This window comes from Thalassophryne amazonica, chromosome 11, assembly GCF_902500255.1.
Source record: "Thalassophryne amazonica chromosome 11, fThaAma1.1, whole genome shotgun sequence".
NCBI lineage: Eukaryota > Metazoa > Chordata > Actinopteri > Batrachoidiformes > Batrachoididae > Thalassophryne > Thalassophryne amazonica.
This window is the reverse complement of record NC_047113.1, coordinates 85,791,896-85,816,534: the sequence shown is the minus strand read 5'-3', so window position 1 is coordinate 85,816,534 and position 24,639 is coordinate 85,791,896. Positions and strand designations below refer to the sequence as shown.

General features: G+C 40.2%; 1 protein-coding gene across 1 annotated transcript in view; it reads left to right on the top strand.

Annotated features, from left to right (window-relative positions):
* Nucleotides 1-13,204, top strand: part of slc26a2 (solute carrier family 26 member 2) — a 30,064-nt gene extending 16,860 nt beyond the window's left edge. Inside the window, 4 exon segments of the mRNA XM_034182322.1 lie at nt 1,619-1,909; nt 6,583-6,977; nt 6,979-7,029; nt 10,671-13,204. Coding sequence (XP_034038213.1) covers nt 1,619-1,909; nt 6,583-6,977; nt 6,979-7,029; nt 10,671-11,502 — 1,569 coding nt within the window. The 3' untranslated portion in view covers nt 11,503-13,204.
* The last annotated feature ends 11,435 nt before the right edge of the window (nt 13,205-24,639 follow it).

Here is a 24,639-nt window from a genome sequence, read left to right as displayed (position 1 = left end):
GTTAACTCACAGATGTTTTCTTAAGTGTTCCTGAGCCCATATGGTACGATCCTTTGCACAATGATGTCAGTTTTTAATGCATTGCCACCTGAGGGATCAAAGGTCACGGGCATTCACTGTTGGTTTTCGGCCAATTGCCACTTACGTGTAGAAAGTTCTCCAGATTCTCTGAATCTTCTGATTCTATTATGGACTGTAGATGATGGAATTCCTGAATTCCTTGTAATTGGTCATTGAGAAACATTAAACTGTTGGACTATTTTTTTTTTGTTCACAAAGTGGTGATCCTCGGCCTATCTTTGCTTGTGAACAGCTGAGCCTTTTGGGGATGCTCCTTTTATACCAAATCATGACACTCACCTGTTTTCAATTAACCTGTTCACCTGTGGAATGTTCCAAAAAGGTGTTCTTTGAGCATTCATCAACTTTCCCAGTCTTTTGTCTCAACTTTTTTGAAACGTGTTTTGCAGGCATTCATTTCAAAATGAGCAAATATTTGCACAAAAACAAAAAAGTCTGTCAGTTTGAACATTAAATATCTTGTCTTTGTGGTGTATTCAATTGAATATAGGTTGAAGAGGATTTGCAAATCATTGTATTCTGGCCTTTGCCTCCTCGTTTTCTTTGGCAGTATATGGATGGACAGTTCTGTCTTCGCTTATTGGATTTGTCAGCATGACCACCCCACTGAGTCTGGTCTGCTTGAGGTTTCTTCCTATGAACAAAAACATGCCTGAGGGAATTTTCCTTACTAGAATGTGAGCATGTGAGGTTTGTAACGGTTACTACGCTTACTACGGTCACCAATGTGCATGCCACCCCACGTGCTGGGTTGGGTTGAAACCTCGCTCGTATGTCGCACCCTGGGGTCGAATTTGTGATTTAGTGCTGCACATAAACATTGAATTGAACTGTTACAAACCTCACATGCTCACATTCTGGTCAGGTCTGGGAACATGCATCCACCACATGGCATAACCACCCTCTGTCTCCATTAGCAATCACCCAGGCAGATGACTAGTGCATTCCTACCTCTCTGAACTATCCTACTGACTCCCACAGAACAATGATAGATGGGCATCCCCTTGGCCTTTTCCAGTTGTTATGGTCCTCTTCAGTACTGAGGCGCCCATGTGCTGAATAAAGCCGAGGGAAGCACACACTTGTGTCATACCTCATGTTGTCTAGAGATAGACCGATTATCCCATTGGCCGATTATTGACCCATAATTGGCTGGGCTGATAATCGGTCTAGCCCTATCCTGTGTTCCTAAGTAATCACTAATTTGACAAAAGTAATTCCTGTGGTACTTAAGGATTCTCTGAAGTGACTGGTTACCAAACACACCCAGTTATCTCAGATCATTGGTTAGGGTCCCATTATCAAGACTTGAATGCTTGTTTTCTACATAGATACTGGCATCTTTAATACGAGTACCCCTGTCCATTGACCTCGTGAATGGTACAGTCATATTTGAGACAAAGAAGACTTTTATTCAGAAGTCCTTTGTGGATTTTTTTCCCCCTTTGGTCTTCAGCTAGTTTTCAGAAGTCATAGAGTCTTAATATTTTCTTGCCCCTTATCCCTTTTCTCCCACTGCTTCTTTGTCTTCTCATAGGTGCTGATGGGTATTTTCCAGGTAGGCTTTGTTTCTGTCTACCTCTCTGACTCTCTTCTCAGTGGATTTGCTACAGGAGCCTCCTTGACCATCCTCACATCACAGGTCAAGTACTTGCTGGGCCTGAAGATCCCCAGGCCGCAGGGTTGGTTCACGCTGTTTAAGACTTGGTACAGCCTGTTCTACAACCTGAAGAAGACTAACGTATGTGACCTGGTGACCAGTTTGGTGTGTTTGTTGGTACTGGTGCCTACCAAGGAGATCAACAATCGCTTCAAAGCCAAGCTGAAGGTAACTTACAGATTTAGTCAGGTTCACTATGTTTAGGTACGAGCTGTAAATTGGAATTTTGTGGAGATTAGATGTTTGATTGGGTTTTTGGTCTGTGCTGGAAATTATTAATCTTTCTTTAACTTCTGGATCTATTCCTAAATGTTTCAAATCTGCAGTGATTAAACCATTACTTAAGAAACCTAATCTTGACCCTAGTGTATTGACAAACTATCGGCCGGTATCAAATCTATCATTTTTCTCTAAAATTCTGGAAAAAGTGGTTTCACGGCAGCTCGTAGAATATCTTACTGAGAATAATCTCTTTGAGCCACTGCAGTCTGCTTTTAGAAAATATCATTCCACAGAGATGGCTCTCACTAAAGTGGTGAATGATCTTCTGCTTGTAATGAATTTGGACACCACTACGGTTCTGGTGCTGTTAGATCTCAGTGCTGCATTTGATACTGTGGATCATCATATTCTACTTGATAGGCTGGAAAATCATTTTGGGATTACTAGGAGTGTCCTTGCATGGTTGACGTCATACTTGACCAGTCGTTTTTTTGTGTTTTGTACAGTAACACTACCTCTAACCTTAGTGACATGAAATTTGGGGTTCCACAGGGGTCCGTCTTAGGCCCCCTGCTTTTCTCCCTTTATATAGCACCCCTTGGGCACATATTGCGGTGCTTTGGGGTTCACTGCTATGCTGATGATACTCAGTTATACACTTTTAATCTACTTTACTCTCTACTTTTAATCTCTGATGAGACTGAAATGATGGTTCTTGGTCCAGTGAGACATCGGCATCAATTTGACCAGTTAATGCTTAGCCTAGGCTCGTGTGTCATACTTCACACGGACAAAATGAGGAACCTTGGGGTAATTTGATCCTACGTTGTCCTTTGGCCTCCACATTAGAAATATTACAAGGACTGCTTCTTCCACCTGCAAAATATAGTGAAGATTCATTCCATCCTGTCTATGGTGATGCTGAGACCCTGATCAATCTTTTATCTTTTCTAGATGGATTACTGCAGTGTTCTATTTTCTGGTTTTACCACAGTCCACCATTAGGGCTCTCCAATTGGTTCAGAATGCTGCTGCCAGACTTTTGACACGAAGCAGAAAGTTCAACCACATTACACTCATTTGGCATCCCTTCACTGGCTTCCTGTCCCAGTGAGATCAGATTTTAAGGTTTGCTACTAGTCTATAAATTGCTGACCTAATTAAACCTTATGTACCGGCCCGGGCTTTGCGTCTCAGGGTGCAGGACTACTTTGTGTCCCTAGGGTGAATAAGAAGTCTGCGGGTCACAGAGCTTTTTCTTATCGTGCCCCTGTTCTGCTGGAATGATCTCCCTGCATCAATAAAACAGTCAGATTCTGTAGAGACCTTTCAAGTCCAGACTTAAGACACATTTATTTTCCCTTCGTATGGCTAGCATACTGGCATAGTCATCATCTCTACGCTTTTCACTCTTAATTCATTTTATTAGGAAATGGAGCGGGTCGCAGCCCTCAAGTTTATCTAAATTCTGGGTCTTTTAGTGAAGCTTAGGGCTAGTGGCCGGCGATCACCTTAGTATTTCCTGTTTTCTTGTTGTTTAATGCTGACAAATTATACTGTATTTCTTGTCTTTCTGAAGCTTGATTCTGTTTTTCTCTGTTCTAAGGTGCGGCTTCCTCAGAGATGTGTGGTAGTTGTGCTGGAGACCCTCCTGTCCTTGCACCAAAGCTTTTCCTGTACATTTGTCTTAGTGAATTGTTCTGTATTTGTGTCTGTATTCATGGCCCAAGCATAGTCTGTTTGCTTGAGGTTTCTTCTAAGAGGGAGTTTTTCTTACCACTGTTGCTCTGGGGTTCGTAAGGTTAGAACTTACTTGTGTGAAGCGCCTTGAGGCAACTCTGTTGCTGAAACTAAATTGAAATTTAATTGAAAATTGAATTGGTTTAATGTTCGTGAAAGTAACATCATTTGTGCAAAAAACAGAATTTTTCCAAATAAGTTATGGGAACCAGTAGGGGTGCCGGAAAAAATCGGATTCACATCCAGATCGCGATTCTTATTTATTACGATTCTGAATCGATCCAAAAGTCCAAGAATCGATTTTTAAAAGCCATTTTTTTAAATGATTTTTCTTACTTGCTGCGTGCTGTACTGTTTGTCAGGCAACGGCCCGCCGTAGCACAGCGTCCCGGCGAGGGGAAGGTCCGATGTGCTTCAAACATTCGTGAGCTGCAGCCTTAGCATGGCGGATGAAGAGCTAATTCAGCCCAGACCGTCTTTGCTGAAGCAAATGTTTGAGCGCATTTTGGATTTTATTATTTGCTTCATAAGAGGAGCTTGACATGACTTATGCCAGTGTGCCAAAATCTGCAAATGAAAGTCAAGTACTTTGGAAACACTTCAAATCCGCTAGCCCACATGCCTACGCCATACACCCTTAGCTTAAAGAAGCGAAGCAGCGGTCTCTGCCGACTACTGACCAGCGCTTCGTTAAAACTGCCAGCCAACTCTGAACGAGCAAAGCAGATAGTAACTTTACATCTAGAATCACTTGACTAACCTTGTAAAGCTGCATTTTTGTTAAACATTTTTTATGTAATATAACCTATTCTCAGAGCTCTTTCAATCGAAATTGATTCTGAATCGAATCATCACCCAAGAAGCTGCATCGAATGGAATCGTGAGTTGTTGTACGATTCACATCCCATGTTAACCAGTGATTTAAAGGATTGCATTAAATCAGAAAAAATTGCTTTTGTTAATGGAAACTAAGAAGAGAAGAGCTGTGAATTAAGAGCTGAAAAAGCAAAAATAGAGTACAAGGACAAAGTCGAGAAACACTTTTACTCTGGTCGTGCCTAAAATAGCTATGGGAAGCTCTAGATCAAATGATGGTGAGGGAGGCACCAGCAAAACATGCCTCTGTGATCCACCTCACTCCATCCTGGGCACATGAATTAAACATATTTTCTAGCCGATTGATAAGACAACTTTCTGGATACTGGTACCTTGTTTTCCCATGTAACAATAAGAAATATACTCAAAACATGGATTAATCTTTTTGTCACATAGCACTACTATTGTTTGAACACTACTGTACTGGTCTCACTACTGTCTTTTCCTTTCACTCTTGCTGATATTCTTGGTCACAGATCACTCTGCTACATTTCTTCACCACTCTACCACATATCTCCATTACTTGGATACTGACCCCTAAATATTTGAATCATCTACTTTTCACACTTCTTACTCTTGTAATCACAACTATTCCACTGGGCTCCCTCTCATTCCACCACATACACTCAGTCTGCTCCTTCTGCTCTCAGAGCATATCTCACCTTTCCAGGCTAGACTCAACTTGTTCTCTACGCTCACTACAGAATCGCAATATCATCTGCAAACATCATAGTCCATGAAGATCCTGTCTAATCTCATCTGTCAACCTGTCATGATATTGTGAACAAGAAAGGACTCAGAGCTGATCCTTGGTGTGATCCCACCTCCACCTTGAATGAGTCTGTCATTCCTACTGCGCATCTCACCGCTGTCACACTATTCTTGTACATGTTCTGCATGACCCTCACATACTTCTCTGCCACTCCAGACTTCCTCATACAATACCACAACTCCTCTCTTGGCACCCTGTTACCAGCTTTCTCTAAATCCACAAACACACAGTTTAACTCTGTCTGGCCTTCTCTGTATTTCTCCATCAGTATTCTCACAGCAAACATTGCATTTGGAGTGCTTTTTCTCAGCATGAAACCATATTACTGCTTAAAAATCTTCACCTGTTTTCAAAGCCCAGCTTCTACTCTTCCCCATAATTTCATGCTGTGACTGATCAACTTTATGCCTCTGTAGTTGCTGCAGTTCTGCATGTCACCCTTGTTGTTAAAAACAGGAACCAGCACACTTCATCTCCACTCCTCAGGCATCCTCTCACTTTCCAAGACAACTGCCATCTCTCCAAGGCATTTCCATGCTTCCACTGGAATGTCATCTGGACCAACTGCCTTTCCACTCTTCATCCTCTTCAGCTGCCCTCACGTCATTCTTACTAATCCTTGCAATACCCTCTGATTTTCTTCGTTCATCAGCTCCTCAAAATATTCCCTCCACCTTCTCAACACACTGTCCTCCCTTGTCAGCATGTTACCATCTGCATCTTTTACCACCCTAACCTGCTGCAATCCTTCCAGCTCTGTTCCTTTGACTGGCCAATCGGTGCATGGTCATTTTCACTATTGCATGAAGTGTAAGCATCAGGTTTTTACTATTCAACTTCTTGTACAGCTTGCTGTATGCTTTTTCCTTTAGCTTTTGCCACTTCAGCTTTGCCGGTATGGAAATTTGATTTGTACTCTGCATCTTTAATTATGGCTTGTTTTACACCAGATACCCTTCCTGACGTAACCCTCTCATTTTTTCTAGGCTTGGGACCGGCACTCAGAAGTACTGGTTGCACACCCCATGCCGCTGTGGTGCCCCTTCATTGGTTAGCAGTGATGCTAATGTCAAAGCATATCCATTACAATTCTGCAATGCTATGCTCTAAGTGCTACAACCAATTTGAAAAATTAAGAAAGCAGCCCTATTAATTAAAATAACGCTTGACTTACTGTTCTGTCAGCATAGAATTTTAGGCTAAATTTATCTTCTCTCCTTTCCCCCTCTAGGCTCCAATTCCTTTTGAGCTCTTTGTCGTAATTGCCGCCACGCTGGCTTCTCACTTTGGTCAGTTTAATACTGTCTATGGGTCCGATGTGGCCGGTGACATCCCAACAGGTTTCCTGCCACCCCAAGCACCCTTATGGTCTCTGATCCCCAATGTGGCTGTTGACGCCTTCTCCATTGCCATTGTTGGGTTTGCCATCACTGTTTCACTGTCAGAGATGTTTGCCAAGAAGCACGGCTACTTGGTGGATGCCAACCAGGAGATGTACGCCATTGGCTTCTGCAATATCTTGCCTTCTTTCTTCCACTGCTTCACCACCAGTGCTGCATTGACCAAAACCCTCGTGAAGGAATCGACAGGCTGCCAGACTCAGATATCTGGACTCATCACTGCTCTGTCTGCTGCTGGTGCTGTTGGTTATTGCACCTCTCTTCTATTCCCTGCAAAAGTAAGTGTAAAAAACAAACAGAATTATTACAGAGATAAGTTGGGTTGTTGTTCGGCGGGGGGATTCCTTTGTTTGGTTTTTTGTTCAGTGTGTGTGTGTGAAGACCCTCCATTCTATTACAAGATGTAGAATCTGCAGGTTTCACTCTTACCACTCACGTCAGAGTGTGACATCACTGATTAGCTCCTCCCTCCTTTTGGAAATTGGTCTGGTCACTGAAATCGGCGGGTTTGGTTGCCATGAAAAACTAAAACTTTTTATTGGAATGATCACTGGTTATTGAAATGGGCCATGACGTAAACCAGCTTTTTGAGGGTATTTTCATTATTATTTAAACATTTTCACTTTGAACTCACATTACTAGTTCGAGTTATTACATCACAACTGTGTAACTAATAGTTGTATGTGAGTGTTGCAATAAAGAAAACATTACCGTTCCTTGTACTGGGATAAGATTCTCAGACCTGAGTTGGGTTTCATCCAAATTCATTCTTTTACCAGCTTGGAATTTGGTATGATCATGTTTTTTTTCAGTTTGTTTATATATATATATATATATATATATCTATATATATACTATATAATATATATATACTATATATACTATATATATATATATATATATATATATATATATATATATATAAAATCAGTAAACTAACTGAGTGGCTCCATTCTTGATCACCTCAGGAGGAAATGTGAGATGTTGTGAACTTTAAACAGGTTAGGTCCATAAGTGTTTTATCTCTGTGCACCACCACAATGGAACTGAAATGGCAGTCAAGATATGATTAAAATGTTGATTTTTCAGCTTTAGTTCAAAGGGTTTAATAATAGCTTCCTTTGCCATAATGACAAAACAGGCCACGCCTGAAATGTGGATTGTCAGACTGTCAAAATACTTTTGGCTTTGAAGGGACTGTTTATATATGTGTATGTGTGTGTGTGTGTGTGTATTATATACAACCCATGGCAATATATTATGGAATCACCGGCCTCGGAGGATGTTCATTCAGTTGTTTAATTTTTGTAGAAAAAAGCAGATCACAGACATGACACAAATAAAGTCATTTCAATGGCAACTTTCTGGCTTTAAGAAACACTATAAGAATCAAGAAAAAAATTGTGGCAGTCAGTAATGGTTACTTTTTTAGACCAAGCAGAGGGAAAAAAAATATGGACTCACTCAATTCTGAGGAAAAAAATTATGGAATCACCCTGTAAATTTTCATCCCCAAAACTAACACCTGCATCAAATCAGATCTGCTTGTTAGTCTGCATCTAGAAAGGAGTGATCACACCTTGGAGAGCTGTTCTGCACCAAGTGGACTGACATGAATCATGGCTCCAACACGACGAGATGTCAATTGAAACAAAGGAGAGGATTATCAAACTCTTAAAGAGGGTAAATCATCATGCAGTGTTGCAAAAGATGTTGGTTGTTCACAGTCAGCTGTGTCTAAACTCTGGACCAAATACAAAATGGGAAGGTTGTTAAAGGCAACATACTGGTAGACCAAGGAAGACATCAAAGCATCAAGACATAAAACTTAAAGCAATATGTCTCAAAAATCGAAAATGCACAACAAAACAAATGAGGAACGAATACGGAGGAAACTGGAGTCAATGTCTGTGACCGAACTGTAAGAATCCGCCTAAAGGAAATGGGATTTACATACCAGAAAAGCTAAACAAAAGCCATCATTAACACCTAAACAGAAAAAACAAGGTTACAATGGGCTAAGGAAAGCAATCTTGGACCTGCAGATGACTGGATGAAAGTCATATTCAGTGATGAATCTCGAATGTGCATTGGGCAAGGTGATGATGCTGGAACTTTGTTTGGTGCCGTTCTAGTGAGATTTATAAGATGACTGCCTGAAGAGAAACATGTAAATTTCCACAGTCATGATGATATGGGGCTGCATGTCAGGTAAAGGCACTGGGGAGATGGCTGTCATTACATCATCAATAACTGCACAAGTTTACGTTGATATTTTGGACACTTTTCTTATCCAATCAATTGAAAGGTTGTTTGGGGATGATGAAATCATTTTTCAGATGGATAATGCATCTTGCCATAGAGCACAACTATGAAAACATCCTTGCAAAAAGACACATAGGGTCAATGTCATGGCCTGTAAATAGTCCGGATTTTAATCCAATGAAAATCTTTGGTGGAAGTTGAAGAAAATGCGTCCATGACAAGGGCTCCAACCTGCAAAGCTGATCTGGCAACAGCAATCAGAGAAAGTTGGCAGCCAGATTGATGAAGAGTACTGTTTGTCATCATTAAGTCCATGCATTCAGAGACTGCCAGCTGTTATAAAAGCCAGAGGTGGGCAACAAAATACTAGTGATGTGTTGGAGCGTTCTTTTTGTTTTTCATGATTCCATAATTTTTTCCTTAGAATGAGTGATTCCATATTTTTTTCCTCTGCTTGGTCTAAAAAGCTAACCGTTACTGTCTGCCACAATTTTCTTTTCCTGCATTTCTATAGTGTTTCTTAAAGCCAGAAGTTGCCATTTGAAATGACTTTAGTTTTGTGTCATGTCTGTGATCTGCTTTTTTTTTCTACAAAATTAAACAACTGAATGAACATCCTCCGAGGCCGGTGATTCCATAATTTTTGCCATGGGTTGTATAATAAGTGTATGTTGTTGTCAGCATTGGTTAGTTTTGAGTGTTCAAATGTTTCAAAACAGGGCAAGTCCCCAAATTTGGGGACTCTAGGGTTTAAGAGGTTAAGGGAACCAACCGACATTTACATTCAAGCCTTAACACAAACGTGTGGCGGTCATCCCCGGGTGGCAGCTATAGTCAGGTAGGGGTCAGTGAAGATAACACACAGGACTTTGGAATGGAATGACTTTGACAGTGTTGAGTGTTTGGTCTCCAAAGTAACGGTCAAAAAAGGTTGACCTCCACTGGTTTCTATGACGTATAAGGTGGTAACTAAGCATGATGGATGGTACAAACCTTTCCTTTCTAGAATGCTATTAGATCACACATTAATTTGCATCACTTTTTACCAAAATTGAAGCAAATTTAACTTTTGATCCTGATATGGAAGTTGACCTTTGTCACCATTTTTGCTGTTTTTCTACACCATAACTCCATAGATGGTCCAAACTATACCTTTTTGGAATCTGCATGATGCGACAAATAACGTGGTATATGTTTCAATATGATTGAAGCATTTTTAAATGTTGACCCCTGTGCAATCCTTCATTAACCCCTACCTGGCTGTAGGTGGCAACCTGGAATGTCACTATACAATTGGCTGGATTATAAATTTTTGACTAACTCTCAAAGAAAGCCACTATCACAACATCAAGAAACAGTGTCAACAAAAAAAATTGACAAAAAAAAAAAATTCTACATACGTATATGATACATCAACCCCAAAGTCTCACTTCTTTTCAATGCCATGTGGAAAATGAGGTATTGCACCTTCACCAGCCAAACGGGTCAGACCGATTGTCTGCCTGGGCGGATACCATCCATAAATTACTGATGTTTTTGTAGCGTAGCATGTGTTGGCACGCTGGCACCAGTGCATGCTTTCAGATCTGGTATGAATGTCTAGAGGTGTAATAAGACACTAAAACTTGATCTTTTTCTCGTTTTTCCTTCGTAGATGTGTGTTAGCCGTCATCATCTTGGCCAACCTACGCAGTGCTTTGCGAAAGTTCACCGACATTCCATCTATGTGGCGGGTGAACCGCATAGATGCATCCATCTGGCTGATCACCATGGCAACCTCTGCATTTATCAACACTGAACTTGGGCTCCTTGTGGGGGTTTTAGTGTCAGCATTCTGTGTGCTGGGGCGAACCCAGAAAGCCCACGTCCTGGAACTGGGCCAGGCTCCAAACAGGGAGCACTATGAAGATCTGTCCTCTTACCATGGTCTTCAAACGCTTCCCGGAGTGGCCGTGTTCCGATACAACGCTCCAATCTACTATGCAAACCAGAGTTTGTTCAAAAAGTCTCTGTACCGGACTGCAGGGGTCGACCCCGTGAAAGAAAAATCACGGCGCAAGAAAGAACAGAAGAGGAAGAACAGCCAACAACAGCGGGAAGAGGCAGTGGAGTTTACAAATGTGACGTTGGAGCAGAAGGAAGATGAAACGGAAGCAGGCCCTGCTGTGACTTTAATGATCCATGAGAAATCTTCCTGCAGTTTACGCAACCTGGTTATCGACTGCAGCGGCATTTTGTTTCTCGATACCGCTGGAGTCAATGCTCTGAAAGAGGTCTGCAAAGATTGTGGAGAACTTGGGGTGAAGGTTGTCCTGGCTCAGTGTAATACCTCAGTACTGGATACTTTGGAAAGAGGTGGGTACTACCCTGATAAGAAAGGTAGTGATGATGGAAGGAGCAACATGGTCTTCTTCACCATAGCAGACGCTGTCCATCACCTCCAAAATGTCTCTATGCTGAATGGAAATTCCGACATCAGCTGCTGAAACAATCGTCCGCTTGGCTTTATCCAAATACTGTACATATATGTTTATAGACATATAAAAAAAAAACCTGTCTGTCAGGGGTGTGCCTTGTAGTCTCTCCTTTAGTAAACACGCAACACGGATCCAAAGTTACTGATGCATGAATGTTACTGATATTTTTACAAACATTTTCAAATCGCTCCTCATGGAACCACGGGTCCTGGTTGTCATCTGGGACTTGAGGCGATTCCATAGTGTGGTGGATGTGCCAGTGTGTCATCCCTGACCTGACCTGAAATTATGGAAACTAAGCCAAAAGTCACATTCAAACAGTGCAGTGTGAAATGACGGTACTTCAAAAGGTGACGTTTGCATTTCATGGAATTTTTACCGTTTTTCATACGCGTAGCCGTTTATGATTTAACATCTTACAATTAACCTTACAGCCTTGCAGTAGACTTGTGTCCTGTCCAGGCTGTACCCAGCCTCCTGCCCTGTGACTGCTGGGATAGGTTGCACCCCCAACCCCCCCCGTCACCCTTAAATGCAGTAAGGGGGTATAGAGAGTGTGGAAGGAATGGAATAAATCTTCCATCTTATTCAGAGGTACGCTGTGTTCTATTGTACTCGAGGGTGAACTCCTCCTTGGAAAAGTACACTGGAACTATTCAATAGATTATTCATGTCAGAATTCCAAGTTGGAAACTCTGGGAAAATCCATGTAGACCAAATTTTGCAGTGTAACATCACAACAATATGGCAGTGCAAAATTACTTTTTTTTTTAACTGTATGTCCAGTAAATTTATCTGATGGGTGCTGATTTGCGTTGTGGATCTTGGTATTGCTTTTAATAGGTAACAGTCATGGCCATCTCCGTCAAAGATGGTGTATGAAAATATTGCGGAAAGGAGCTTGATATCAGCCAGCCTTGTTTTTGTTTCTGAGGCGATACTATGGAACACATTTAAATCAAAATTCAGAAAGACCAACTTGGAGTTATTGTCTTCTGATGTGCAATGAAACGCAGCATTAGTCCAAATACTTTTTTTTATTCTGGTAAAGCCTTTCATTGTGTGGCATCGGAGCTGGTCTTCCAGTGCAGAGAGAGACAGGTTTGATTCCGGGTATGTGCTTCAGGCTGCCTTGAACAAAACAGTAAACCTGCTTTGTCCCAGGTCCACCAGCCCAGATGATGTATCGGTCAGTTGACAGTATCAGCTAATGGGAGATTTTTCCGAGTGTTTCTGTGTCTGCGTTATTTTGAATACATGAAAAATACCAAATACACAATGCAAAAGAAGAAGAAACACTTTCTGTTGGAAGTTGTGTCATTACATAGTTTGTCCACCAGAAGGTGCTTTGATGGGATTGTTTTCAGTGCTGTCAGGCATGGCTGGGACCCCCATCACTACTGAGTCACATTAGCTCCAAGAGACAGAGGTAAAGTGACTAGCTGAGATTTATTTTCAGTCAGAGTGGGCGTTTTACAGCAACAAGAAACAAGTCACTATGTCACCAGCTAGCCGGGGCCAAATAGACAGGAAGTCTATTTTATGCAAATGCTGTGGTAAGCAAAATGGCTACTGACAATCTGAGTGAAGGCAGCATGAGGTACATTAATTGGTTGCTGGATATACAGTGAGGAAAATAAGTATTTGAACACCCTGCGGTTTTGCACATTCTCCCACTTAGAAATCATGGAGGGGTCTGAAATTTTCATCTTAGGTGCATGTCCACTGTGAGAGACATGATCTAAAAAAATCCGGAAATCACAATGTATGTTTTTTTTAATAATTTATTTGTGTGTTACTGCTGCATATAAGTATTTGAACACCTGTGAAAATCAATGTTAATATTTGGTAAAGTAGCCTTTGTTTGCAATTACAGAGGTCAAACATTTCCTGTAGTTTTTCACCAGGTTTGCACACACTGCAGCAGGGATTTTGGTCCACTCCTCCATACAGATCTTCTCTAGATCTTTCAGGTTTGGAGTTTTAGCTCCCTCCAAAGATTTTCTATTGAGTTCAGGTCTGGAGACTGGCCAGGCCACTCCAGGACCTTGACATGCTTCTTACGGAGCCCCTTCTTAGTTGCCTTGGCTGTGTTTGGGGTCATTGTCATGCTGGAAGACCCAGCCATGACCCATCTTCAATGCTCTTACTGAGGGAAGGAGGTTGTTTGCCAAAATCTCACAATACATGACCCCATCCATCCTCCCTTCAATATGGTGCAGTTGTCCCCTTTGCAGAAGCGCACCCCCAGAGTATGATGTTTCCACCCCCATGCTTCACGGTTGGGATGGTTTTCTTGGGGTTGTTCTCATCCTCTAAACATGGTAAGTAGAGTTGATTCTAAAAAGGTATATTCTGGTCTCATCTGACCACATGACCTTCTTCCATGTCTCCTCTGGATCATCCAGATGGTCACTGGTGAACTTCAAATGGGCCTGGACATGTGCTGGCTTGAGCAGGGGGACCTTGCTGCCCTGCAGGATTTTAAACCATGACAGCATCATGTGTTACTAATGTAATCTTTGTAACTGTGGTCCCAGCTCTCTTCAGGTCATTGACCAGGTCCTCCTGTGTAGTTCTGAGCTTTCTCAGAATCACCCTTACTCACAAAGTGAGATCTTGCATGGAATCCCAGACCGAGGGAGACTGACAGTCATCTTGTGTTTCTTCCACTTTCTAATAAATAATCATAACCGTTGTTGTCTTCTACCAAGCTGCTTGCCTGTTGTCCTGTAGTCCATCCCAGCCTTGTGCAGGTCTACAGTTTTGTCCCTGGTGTCCTTAGACAGCTCTTTGGTCTTGGCTATGGTGGACAGGTTGGAGTGTGATTGATTGAGTGTGTGAACAGGTGTCTTTTATACAGGTAACAAGTTCAAACAGGTGCAGTTAATACAGGTAAAGAGTGCAGAATAAGAGGGCTTCTTAAAGAAAAATTAACAGGTCTGTGTGAGGCAGAATTCTTGCTGGTTGGTAGGTGTTCAAATACTTATTTGCAGCAGTAACATACAAATATTAAAAAATACATTGTGATTTACGATTTTTTTTTTTTGATTATGTCTCACAGTGGACATGCACCTAAGATGAAAATTTCAGACATGATTTCTAAGTGGGAGAACTTCAAAATCGCAGGGTGTTCAAATACTTATTTTCCTCATTGTATTTAAAGATATACGTTTAAACTGTGAAACATTAAGTTTCAGTTACATTTCTTTGTCAAAAGTTTTAAAGTAGGTATCGGTTGTGTAAATTTCTGTCTCTAACATTGTGAGTATCCCCCCCCCCCCCAAAAAAAAAGATAAAGAAAATCACTTCAGCCCACTGTCCTGTAAATGGGTACCAGTCCTGGCTGGGGCAGTAACCTTTGATGGGCTGTTGTCCCTTCCAACTGGAGTCTTGGACTGTCTCGTACCCGGGGATAATAACCAACCAGGACTTAATACACATAGTTCAGCACAACAACTACCGTGTTTAACATGGTAACTCATGATTGGTTGCACATTTCTTCATGAAAGTTGATAGACTGACAGATATGACAAATATTTTGGAGGGCTTGAAAGAAGAAGGTTGGTTTCTTGCAGATGTCCCCCGAAGGGTTGAAACAAACAAAAAAAAAATCCTTGCTTACAGTCACGCAAATTCTGAAAATGACAAGTGTTGCTGTTATTTCTTCCAGTCTGTGCATGAAGCCGTCAACTCACCACTCGCTTAAGCAAATGCAGTTACTGTACTGTACTGTGCTGTACCTCAAAAGTACAAATGCTAGCTATAAAATATATTTGTTACAAGTAACCAGAATCTAAATGCACACATTTCTCCAGTGCCTGCAGGATTCAAAAGTCTTTTTCTTTTGGGGAAAATGTGATTCTAAAGTCAGTTTGTCTAGAAAATGGTTGAATGTGTGGGTTTGTAGGTTTGTACGTGCATTTGTAATGTTGCACTTTAAAACACACACACACACACACATTATTCTATGGAAAGTAGCATCAGGTTATCAAGTCTCAGTGCTTTATTTTTGGTTATTTTATTCCATAATGTTTGTAAAGTTCTCACCAGCTTTGCTTCTGCTGGTGCAGTTTTTCTTTTTAAATGAATTGAACGTGATACTGCAGTTTAAAAGTGTTTGGTTCCTCTGGTTTTGTTTGCTGAAGGTTTTACTTTGCTTCATTAAATCTACGCATACGATGTGTGCAGAGTCCAAGCAAAACAAAAAATGTTTCAGGTCGTGACCGCCACGTGTAAAACCTCCACGTGCAAAACCTCCTCTCCCTTAGTCATTTTTTAAAATGTTGAACTGGTCTTTTTATTTGTTTTGTAATCCTCAAAACTACATTAAGTTATCATTATTGTTATCACTCATGTAACATATTGTGAGAGTGTCTGATTTCTGGCTGTAGCCTAAACAGCAGCACTCAGCTGGTGACAATTCAATGTTTTGTTCAAGGACACTTCTGCAGACAAAATACGTCCCAGCTTCCAGCTTGGGAACTCAGTCTTAGCACCAAGACGGTCTTTGGTTCACGTCCACCTGTTCTCCCTTCCTTTCTGTGTGGAGTTTGTACGTTCATGCTGCTTTCACTGCCCTTGAGCAAGGTAGTTTCTGTAAACCTCAAACTGGTGGCTGCACTGCCCCTAGTGGCTGACGTGTGTGTGAATGAGATCTTGAGTCAGGAACAGAACTGTTTGACACTTTTCACCGAAACTTTAAATGTAATTAATTAGATTTTTTTAATTTTTTTTAATGAATAAATGAAGATGCCATTTTCACCGGGTGGGTTTGTAGCAGACCTGCATCAAATATTTTTCCAGTACCTGCACAAATCAGAGTGCCTTAAATGAAGTGATTCTTCTTATTTTTAAACTATGGAAAGGGTCATGTGATAAATCATGCACTGCAATTTTTCACGAACATTTCAGTTTTTGCACCAGAGATTCTGACTGTAAAACCTCCGTGTTTATGGCAAAAGTGTAAATTCAGGCAGAGCTGCAGCTCAGGGAATCTGCTACTGTTTGTCTCTTGAATAGTTCTTTTTCCACTGTGACATATATCCAGTTTATCACTGTAACAGCGCTGACAAATCTACAAAATCACATTTTAATCAACATTTTGTAGCTACTCAGTTACTCAATCATGTAACATTGTTCTGTGACTACATGTAGAAATTGTAAGGATCACGTTAGATGCCCATATATGGACTTCCTCTGAGGCATAAGGCGTGAGCTTGGCTGGTTGTGGGTGTGGCAACAAGAAGCTCCTTCCCATTTAAAGGGGCAGGCGCACTCTGATTTTGGTTCACTAAAGTGTCGTTTGTGTCCCGCAGCTTCAATGAACGAGGTCGAGAATGCTGAATAATCATGGAGTGAAGTAAAGTTTTGTTTGTTTGTTTTTGTTTTGTTTTTTTTTCCTTCCAGTCATAAGGGACACATCACTGTAGTTTCCTGTAGTTGATGCATGACGAGGGGAAATGGTCAAATTTATGTTTGTTACAAATATCGAACTGACTGTGTGAATGGCGAGTGTGCATGAGATGACTAAAAACCTGCCAGAATGAGAAACCTGGAAGCACAGGTTTTTACATTTGCCTAAAATGCAACTTTCTCTCACATTTGCTGTATTTTTCATTGAAGAAACAGGACATGTTGTGCATTCAGGGCCTTTGTGCATGATGATTGACCAATTGACCAATTAAATAATATATGATTATTTTTCTACACCTTAAAACAAAATCTTTAAAACTTACTTCTTTACTCTTGTCGATGGTTTGAACTCAGTCATGTTGCATTTAATGCTCAGCTGATGATTGTAAATTAATTTTAAAGGGGTTGGGGCATAATTCTCAGTGGGTTTAAACAGCCTGTAACTATGTAGACATTTGATATAAATAAGTGATTTAATCATTGAAATGGAATTTTTGTGAATGATTTCAGCTTTTATTTTTATGGAGTTTATTATTCAGACAATCAATGAAATAAGGCTGCAAAACTTCTTGAAATGTTCCTTATTTGGTGAAACTGCCTTTTTTTGTGCTGTACTCGAATTAAATACAACTTATTCAGGTCTTGTGTCAATGGATGCTTTTTATGTTATTTACCCTGAAATAAATCTACACTTATTTTATAGCTGTTGATCTCTGATACTGAGTTTTAGCAAAAGAAAGTGTTACAATATAAACACAAGCTTTGAAATAAAGTGTGGTTTATTGTGTCATAAAAGACAAGCTTCTCTGTTTGTCTTTGAAAATTACTTGTATTATTTTTTGACGATGTTACTTCATTCCTCCCAAAGATTCTGTACAGATTTTTATTTATTTGTTTTTCAGAGTCTTAACTTGTAGCCGGCTGCAGGGCTGAGATAAGATGCTTTCAGGTGGAATGTTACAGGGACATGCAGCCAAATACTATTTTTGTGATCTATGGCTGAATAAAGAACACCTTTTGTGCCATCGATCTCGATGTAACTGTCGTGTTGCGTTTGAAGGTGTTATGGAAAAGAATGTGAGTTGGTATCAAGTTTAGACATAATCAGGTCCAGCAATGACCATAATAGCGGAGGATTTTATTTCAAGCTCTAAATTTAAAAAAAAAAAATTACAAGCCCTCCAGTGTTGTTTTAATTTATTGATTTATTGTTCCTGCAAAATAGTGGATCAGATCATGAAGAAAAAAAAAAACATGCATTTGGTGAAAAAAGCACCAAATTTGGCATGGCAGTTCTCATGCTATTAGTATATCTGGTCGATTGGCCACTTGAAAATTAAAGATGGTGGCATTTTCCAAGATGGCTGCCAATTCTCAAGGTCGTGCATTACACCACTACCCTCTGGTGGCCATTTGTGACGGTGACAACCGCGAACTTGGTACAAATGTCATTTGGTCACATTGCAAAGGGGTTAGACTTGTGAATAAAGTCAGTGTAATGTACACAGTTCATGTCAGGTCAGCTTGGTGTATAAATGTCATCGTTCCAGGCAGTGAGAACTGTCAGCTGGCTGTTAGAAGCAAGTTAGAGACAAAACCAGCTGGTTTCAACAATCAATCAATACAGCCCAAAGTGTGTTTTCACCCAGTGGCCAGTCGTGGTCGTGGAAGTAAAAATTTGTCACACTCTACCTCACCAATATGACCTATAGAAAACCACTTCTTGCATAGAAACCCTCTTATTAGCTTGCTTAAAATAATATTGTCAAATTCCATTCTGTTACATTTTATTTGCTATTCATGGTATTTTGCTTAGGCAAAGGCTATACGCCCAAACGTTGGGCAGATAAGTTATACACTGAACATTACACTCCATCCGTTGGGCAGATAAATATAATGTCTTACCTTATTCGCCCAACCATTGGGCAGATAAGTCATACATTGAACATTACACACCCAACCGTTGGGCAGATAAATATAATGTCTTATTTGCCCAACTGTTGGGCAGATAAGTTATACATTGAACATTACATGCCCAATCGTTATGGACAGATAAATATGTCTTATTCGCCCAACCGTGATCGTGTATTTGACACGTTTTGTGCATCTAAGCTGTTTTTACACCTCTTTTTAAAGCTCTATTGTGGCGTATGTTTGACACATTTAACGGCATTGTGTTTAATTACTGTGAAAACATCGCAATGGATCAAAACAGACAAACTTCAAAAGCATTTTGAATGGAAGCCTGTTAACAACGAAGAAACTGCTGCTTGTCTGTAAGACGGTGTTAGTTTGACACAGTTCCCTGGGTGTGATGAGCCAAACAGAACTGCTTTAGATCACAGCCCCTCCGCGGGGTGCGAACCCTCCTGCAGCCGGCGAAAAAATATCCACCTTTTTTCCCCTCCGGCGTTAGAACCCGAAGTGAGTTTCCAAACATACTCATTCGTCAGTTGTGGTTGGGCGTATATGCTCACATATTTCCTTTATTGAACCAAGGGTTGGGCGTATAGCCACTCCGTTTTGCTTATGTGTTATACATCATATTTTCTGTGCCTCCCCCAGATTGCTTCAGTTGCAAGAGGTCACTCTCACAAGCGCCACTAGCTTAGCTTATGGCAAGCTAAAACGCTCTATGGCTGAACAACTGTCCAGTTTCTGGGTATTCTATGTTAGTATGCGCCTGCGGCTGACATGCTTGATGAATTCCTGTGCAAAAAGTACTTCCTGTGAGATAATGAGTATATCTCATCTAAATAAATTTATAAAGATAACTGAAGTTTTAAGAGTGGCTGTAATAAACACTTAAGAAACTTAAAATTTATGAGCAACTTCACTTGCTCAAGCACGTTGTAAACATTGACATGATGGAGTTTGATGTGGAAGAGTTCAGAAAGATACGATCATAATGTTTTGATTACCATTTACAGTTGGCGATGAAAAACATGGGAAGCTTGAATCTTCGGACTGGGTTGCTTGACATGAAGACGTTTTGCTTCTAATCGCAGAAGCTTCCTCAGCTAAAATTCATGCTCTGGTAGTCTGACTTCTGTCTTGGCTCTTTCAAGACAGCCAAGATGTTTATATCAAGCTGTTTAAATATAAATTTTGGTGACCCAGTAGATGAAATACACCTCAAGAGAGGGATTCAAATTGTGCCATTTTCATGGAATGACTCATTTCTCCTATTGTACTTAGGTTATTGTCGGGTTTAGAATACTGTACCTTTGATAAGAGGAAGAGACAACCAGGCAATAAAACAAGTGAGAGATAGAATTCAATTTAAGCTCGCGAGGAGTGCAGTCAGGCTGTACACCAAAGCTACACTAAAGTCTGGCCTGCGCTCCCGCTCTTTTTATTTAGGACTTCCCTACATACATGGGCGGTACAGCTCCTGAGGGGAAGAGTGATAGCACGTGAGCTGTTGCCGCAGAACTGCTGATTGCACAATACATTCAGGATGTTCAGAACCTTTTTAATCTTGGGCTCGGTTAAGATGTGTTTAAGACATCTAACAATTAATCACACTTCTTCTGACAAAAGGACTGATGTATCACAATCACACTGTGGTTGGAACATTCAATTCTCTATTCTTTATCTTACTGCTCAGCTTCGGCTGCGTCCTGCATGAGTCATCTTCACATGTCCTAAAAAGAGCTTAGCGTGCACACAGAGATACCACAACTTGCAGAAACACGTCATGTCACATATCTTAAGTAACCTTCACCCATCACATCAGTACAATACACTTTATCAGAGCAGAGAACACAAAACATGCATGATAAAATAAAACAGTGTATCTACAGAATAACTCCAAGTTATTTTTTTTTTATGTCCACCAGTCAGGTACTTAAAGTAAAATACACTATGTTCTTTCTCCGATTCTGTTCTCTGTACACATTGATGACTTGTTAATTAAGTTTAAAGAAAGTGGTATCAGATATTATCTTGGGAAAAATTATGTCAGTTGTTTGATTTACGCTGATGATTTAACCCTGCTAGTGCCTACCAAAATGGGGTCTTCAAAGTCTCATTTAAATATGTGAAAATTGTATGTCTCAAAATTTGATCTTACATTTAAAGGCAAAACGAGTATATTTATGGTGTTTAAAGGATTTCTGGAATAATAAAGTTCCTCACAAACAACAACTGGAGTCCCTCATTTTAAATAAGTCCTGGGCATGTTGTGGTAGAAGTTTGTTTTTTAATTTAAACCTAATTTGTATTATGATATAGTCAATCAAATCCCAAAATATCAAAATATGCAACCAGACAACCAATGGATTCGTCAGCTCACGATATGGTTTCTAACCAATAATTGTTATAGCCATCTTTTGAAGCAAAAATATAGGTTTTGTAGTCAAGAATACAATAGTTTTGTGAGTATTAATATTTATAAAACAGATAAGGCAGTCCATCTTGGACATACACTCAGCTCTGTGGATATCAAAGGTATGGCTAGAGTGGCAATTGGTCAATTTTGGAAACAATTTAATATATTACTCAGTGATTTGTCATATTGACTACAATGAGATTTGTATTTCCTGGCTTAAGGCCCTTAGAATGATTGTGCTCAATTCTGACAACAGCCTTGTTAGATCTGTGGGTTACAATCTCTTGAGAAATCCTGTCTACCTTCTGTAGTAATTTTCAACAATTTAGAAGTTTACCTGGTTCTGTACAAGATTGTATTAAATATTCCAAGGAGATATGGTAGTATACTAGTTAGGGATGGGACAGACGCGTGAGTGTTCTGAGGCTGTTAAATACCATAAAAAGCCACCTCAGTGTGCAACTGAGGAGGAGATGCTGAACACAGAGACTCTGTCAGCCGAAAAAGGGAAACGTTTCCATCAAAGTTCTGCACGTGTGCATCGCTGATGATACACCTATTCTAGAGTTGAAAGGCTTCAGGCTTCCAAAAAGTTTGAAATTTGCGCAGCACGAAAACAGTGAGAGTGAGAGAGAGACAGCCACATAGGCAGAGAGAGAGAGACACAGACAGAGGACCTAATTTTTTAATTTTTACTCTTAACACTTGCTTTGACAATGTAAACATATGTCTCCCATAGTGATAAATCTCCATTGAAATTGACAATTCAGGAGAGACAGACAGACAGTGCTGTCTTTTCTCTTCAAGTCTTAGGCTATTAAAGTCTTTAAAAAATAAAAGTACTTAATTCTTTCAGTAAAACATCAAATCTAGGCTTTCATCTTAGATACACCTTCTGGCAAGTTGTAGCTGAACTTTCAGGTCTCCTGCTTAAGAAAATCATCATGAAATCAACAATAATTACAATAATAACATTAAAGCAAACAGAGCTCTGGTCTTGGATCGGAAAAGTATCGGTATCGGCAGATATCCAAATTCAGGTATCGGTATCGGATCGGAAGTCAAAAATTGTGGGTCGGTGCATCCCTAATACTAGTCAGCCTTTACTGAGTGGTTTCATGTCAAAGATAGATTTTATATAAGTATAATAATTTAAATCAGGGATGGTCAGTTGTCAAGCAATATACGCGTATTTTATTTATCTATTTTTTTATTGAATCCTTTTACCTTGTACTTTCATTATTGTCTATTTCTTAATTTGTTATAATTATTTTCCTCTTACCAACATGTACATGTGTGGAGAAGCATATTTTTTAACAACTGTCTGCCCATCGACAATCTTATTCGTTAATGTCTTTTAATATGGGCTTCAGCCATGTATTTATTCATAATATTTGGTTATTTATCTATTGTCATCATTACTTGTATATGAAACATAATTTCTATCCCCACAGCCCATCAACAGACACAAATGGGCAGCACATATTTTATACATATATATAGGAAATGAAAGAAATAAGCTGCTCATATAATCTATCTATAATATCAATATAAATATCAAACTGTTTTGAAATTAGTATAGTTTCATCATTATTATATTTATCAATATCTCTGCAAACAAATAAAAGCTTATCATATTCTTATTCTATCATACATGTCTATTAGTGGATCCACAAAAATATTCATAATTAATGTAGGAGCTCCATAATTGTATATGTATACATACCTTATTACTTCAGATGCAATTCCCCTGGTATCATATGGCCATAACAATAACTAAAGAAACTTGCATACTTTCTACATAATAACACTTCAAAGAATTATATTGATATTAATAATAAGAATAATCAGTAATTGCATTCTCTTATCATAACTGTAACTCTCTTACAACAACCCATACTTACCAATACTTACCCTTTACTTCAGGCTGTTTGTGTTGCTTCTGTTAGGAAAGTGTAGTGACACGGACCCACAACAGGGGGCGCAAACGAACGGTCAATAGATGAGCCAAAATATAACAATTTAATGTTGTGAATGTGCACAACGAACATACAGACAATCTCAGAATATCACAACAGTCAATACACAAAGGTGACGTGTGGGCAGGCTCGAGGATAGAAGACGTCTGTCCTGAGGAGAGCCAGAACCACACGATTTCCGCCGCCCCAGAACCTGGTGAATACTGGAGCTGCCAAGTCCCGAATTCCCAGGTGATCACCGTCCCCGACTGTCGGATCTGGTACTGCTGGCGAAGAACAAAGACAGTCAAGTGTGGGTGTGTGTACACCCAGTAACAACAACGGTGGGAATGCCACCTCCACCTCACACTCAGCGCGTTGCAGCGGTCTCAGCTGAAAAGGAGCGCCGTCTTGCACAGCCTCCTCAAAAACGACCGGTTCTCCTGCAAACACTCACAATAAACAGATTTACAAAAGGCTGAGGATATTACCTCCAATGAAGTATGATATCTCGGCAACGAGGTGGAGATGACGTCTGGTCTTTATGGAGTGAGATGATGTTGAGTAGATGGGTGACAGCTGTCACCCCCGGCTGAGTCCATGGCGGCAGCGCCCTCTCGTGCCTGAAGCCCGCACTTCAGGCAGAGCGCCCACTGGTGGTGGGCCAGCAGTACCTCCTCTTCTGGCGGCCCACACACAACAGCTTCCTCAAAACCCAGACTCCTACCTCCACAGGTTCTGGTCACACATCAAATTGATCCTGCAACAGAAACTTCTCAAGCACATTAAGCAATGCCTCTCTCATAAGTTTATATGAGTTACGAGTCAAACTTCCTGTCATCGTACCGTTCCCTTTATTGTCACTTTGCGTGTTCCTTCCCATTTTGGCCTCTGCCACAGTGATTTTGAATCATCCCACAAAAGTAGGATTTCCAAATCCGTACTGTCCTTCTCATAACGAGTTCTCTCTGGACCTACTATGATTATTATTATTATTATTTTATGAATTAGTCCCTATTTTTAAATTGTATTTAATTATTTTTTATTTTAAGCACCCAATTGTTTATTTATTTTATTTTAAATATTGTAATTTTAATGTTTTAGCACCCAGTCGTTTATAGGAATGTAAACCTATTGTTTTTTTTTCAAACCAAATAAGATGTGATTTTTCTTACTTCACCGACATAGGGCTGCAACACCAAGTGCAAATGATACTATATAGCGTTGTACCAAATCTAACTATTTAGCGTACTCTAAGTTCAACTACCATCATGCAGAGAATTTTGTTTCCGTCCGATAGGCTGTCCGCTTGATAGATGTGAAGTTATACTGACGGATGTAAAACCCATCCATCCATCCATCCATTTTCTTCCGCTTTATCCGGAGTCGGGTCGCGGGGGCAGCAGCTCAAGCAAAGCCGCCCAGACCTCCCGATCCACA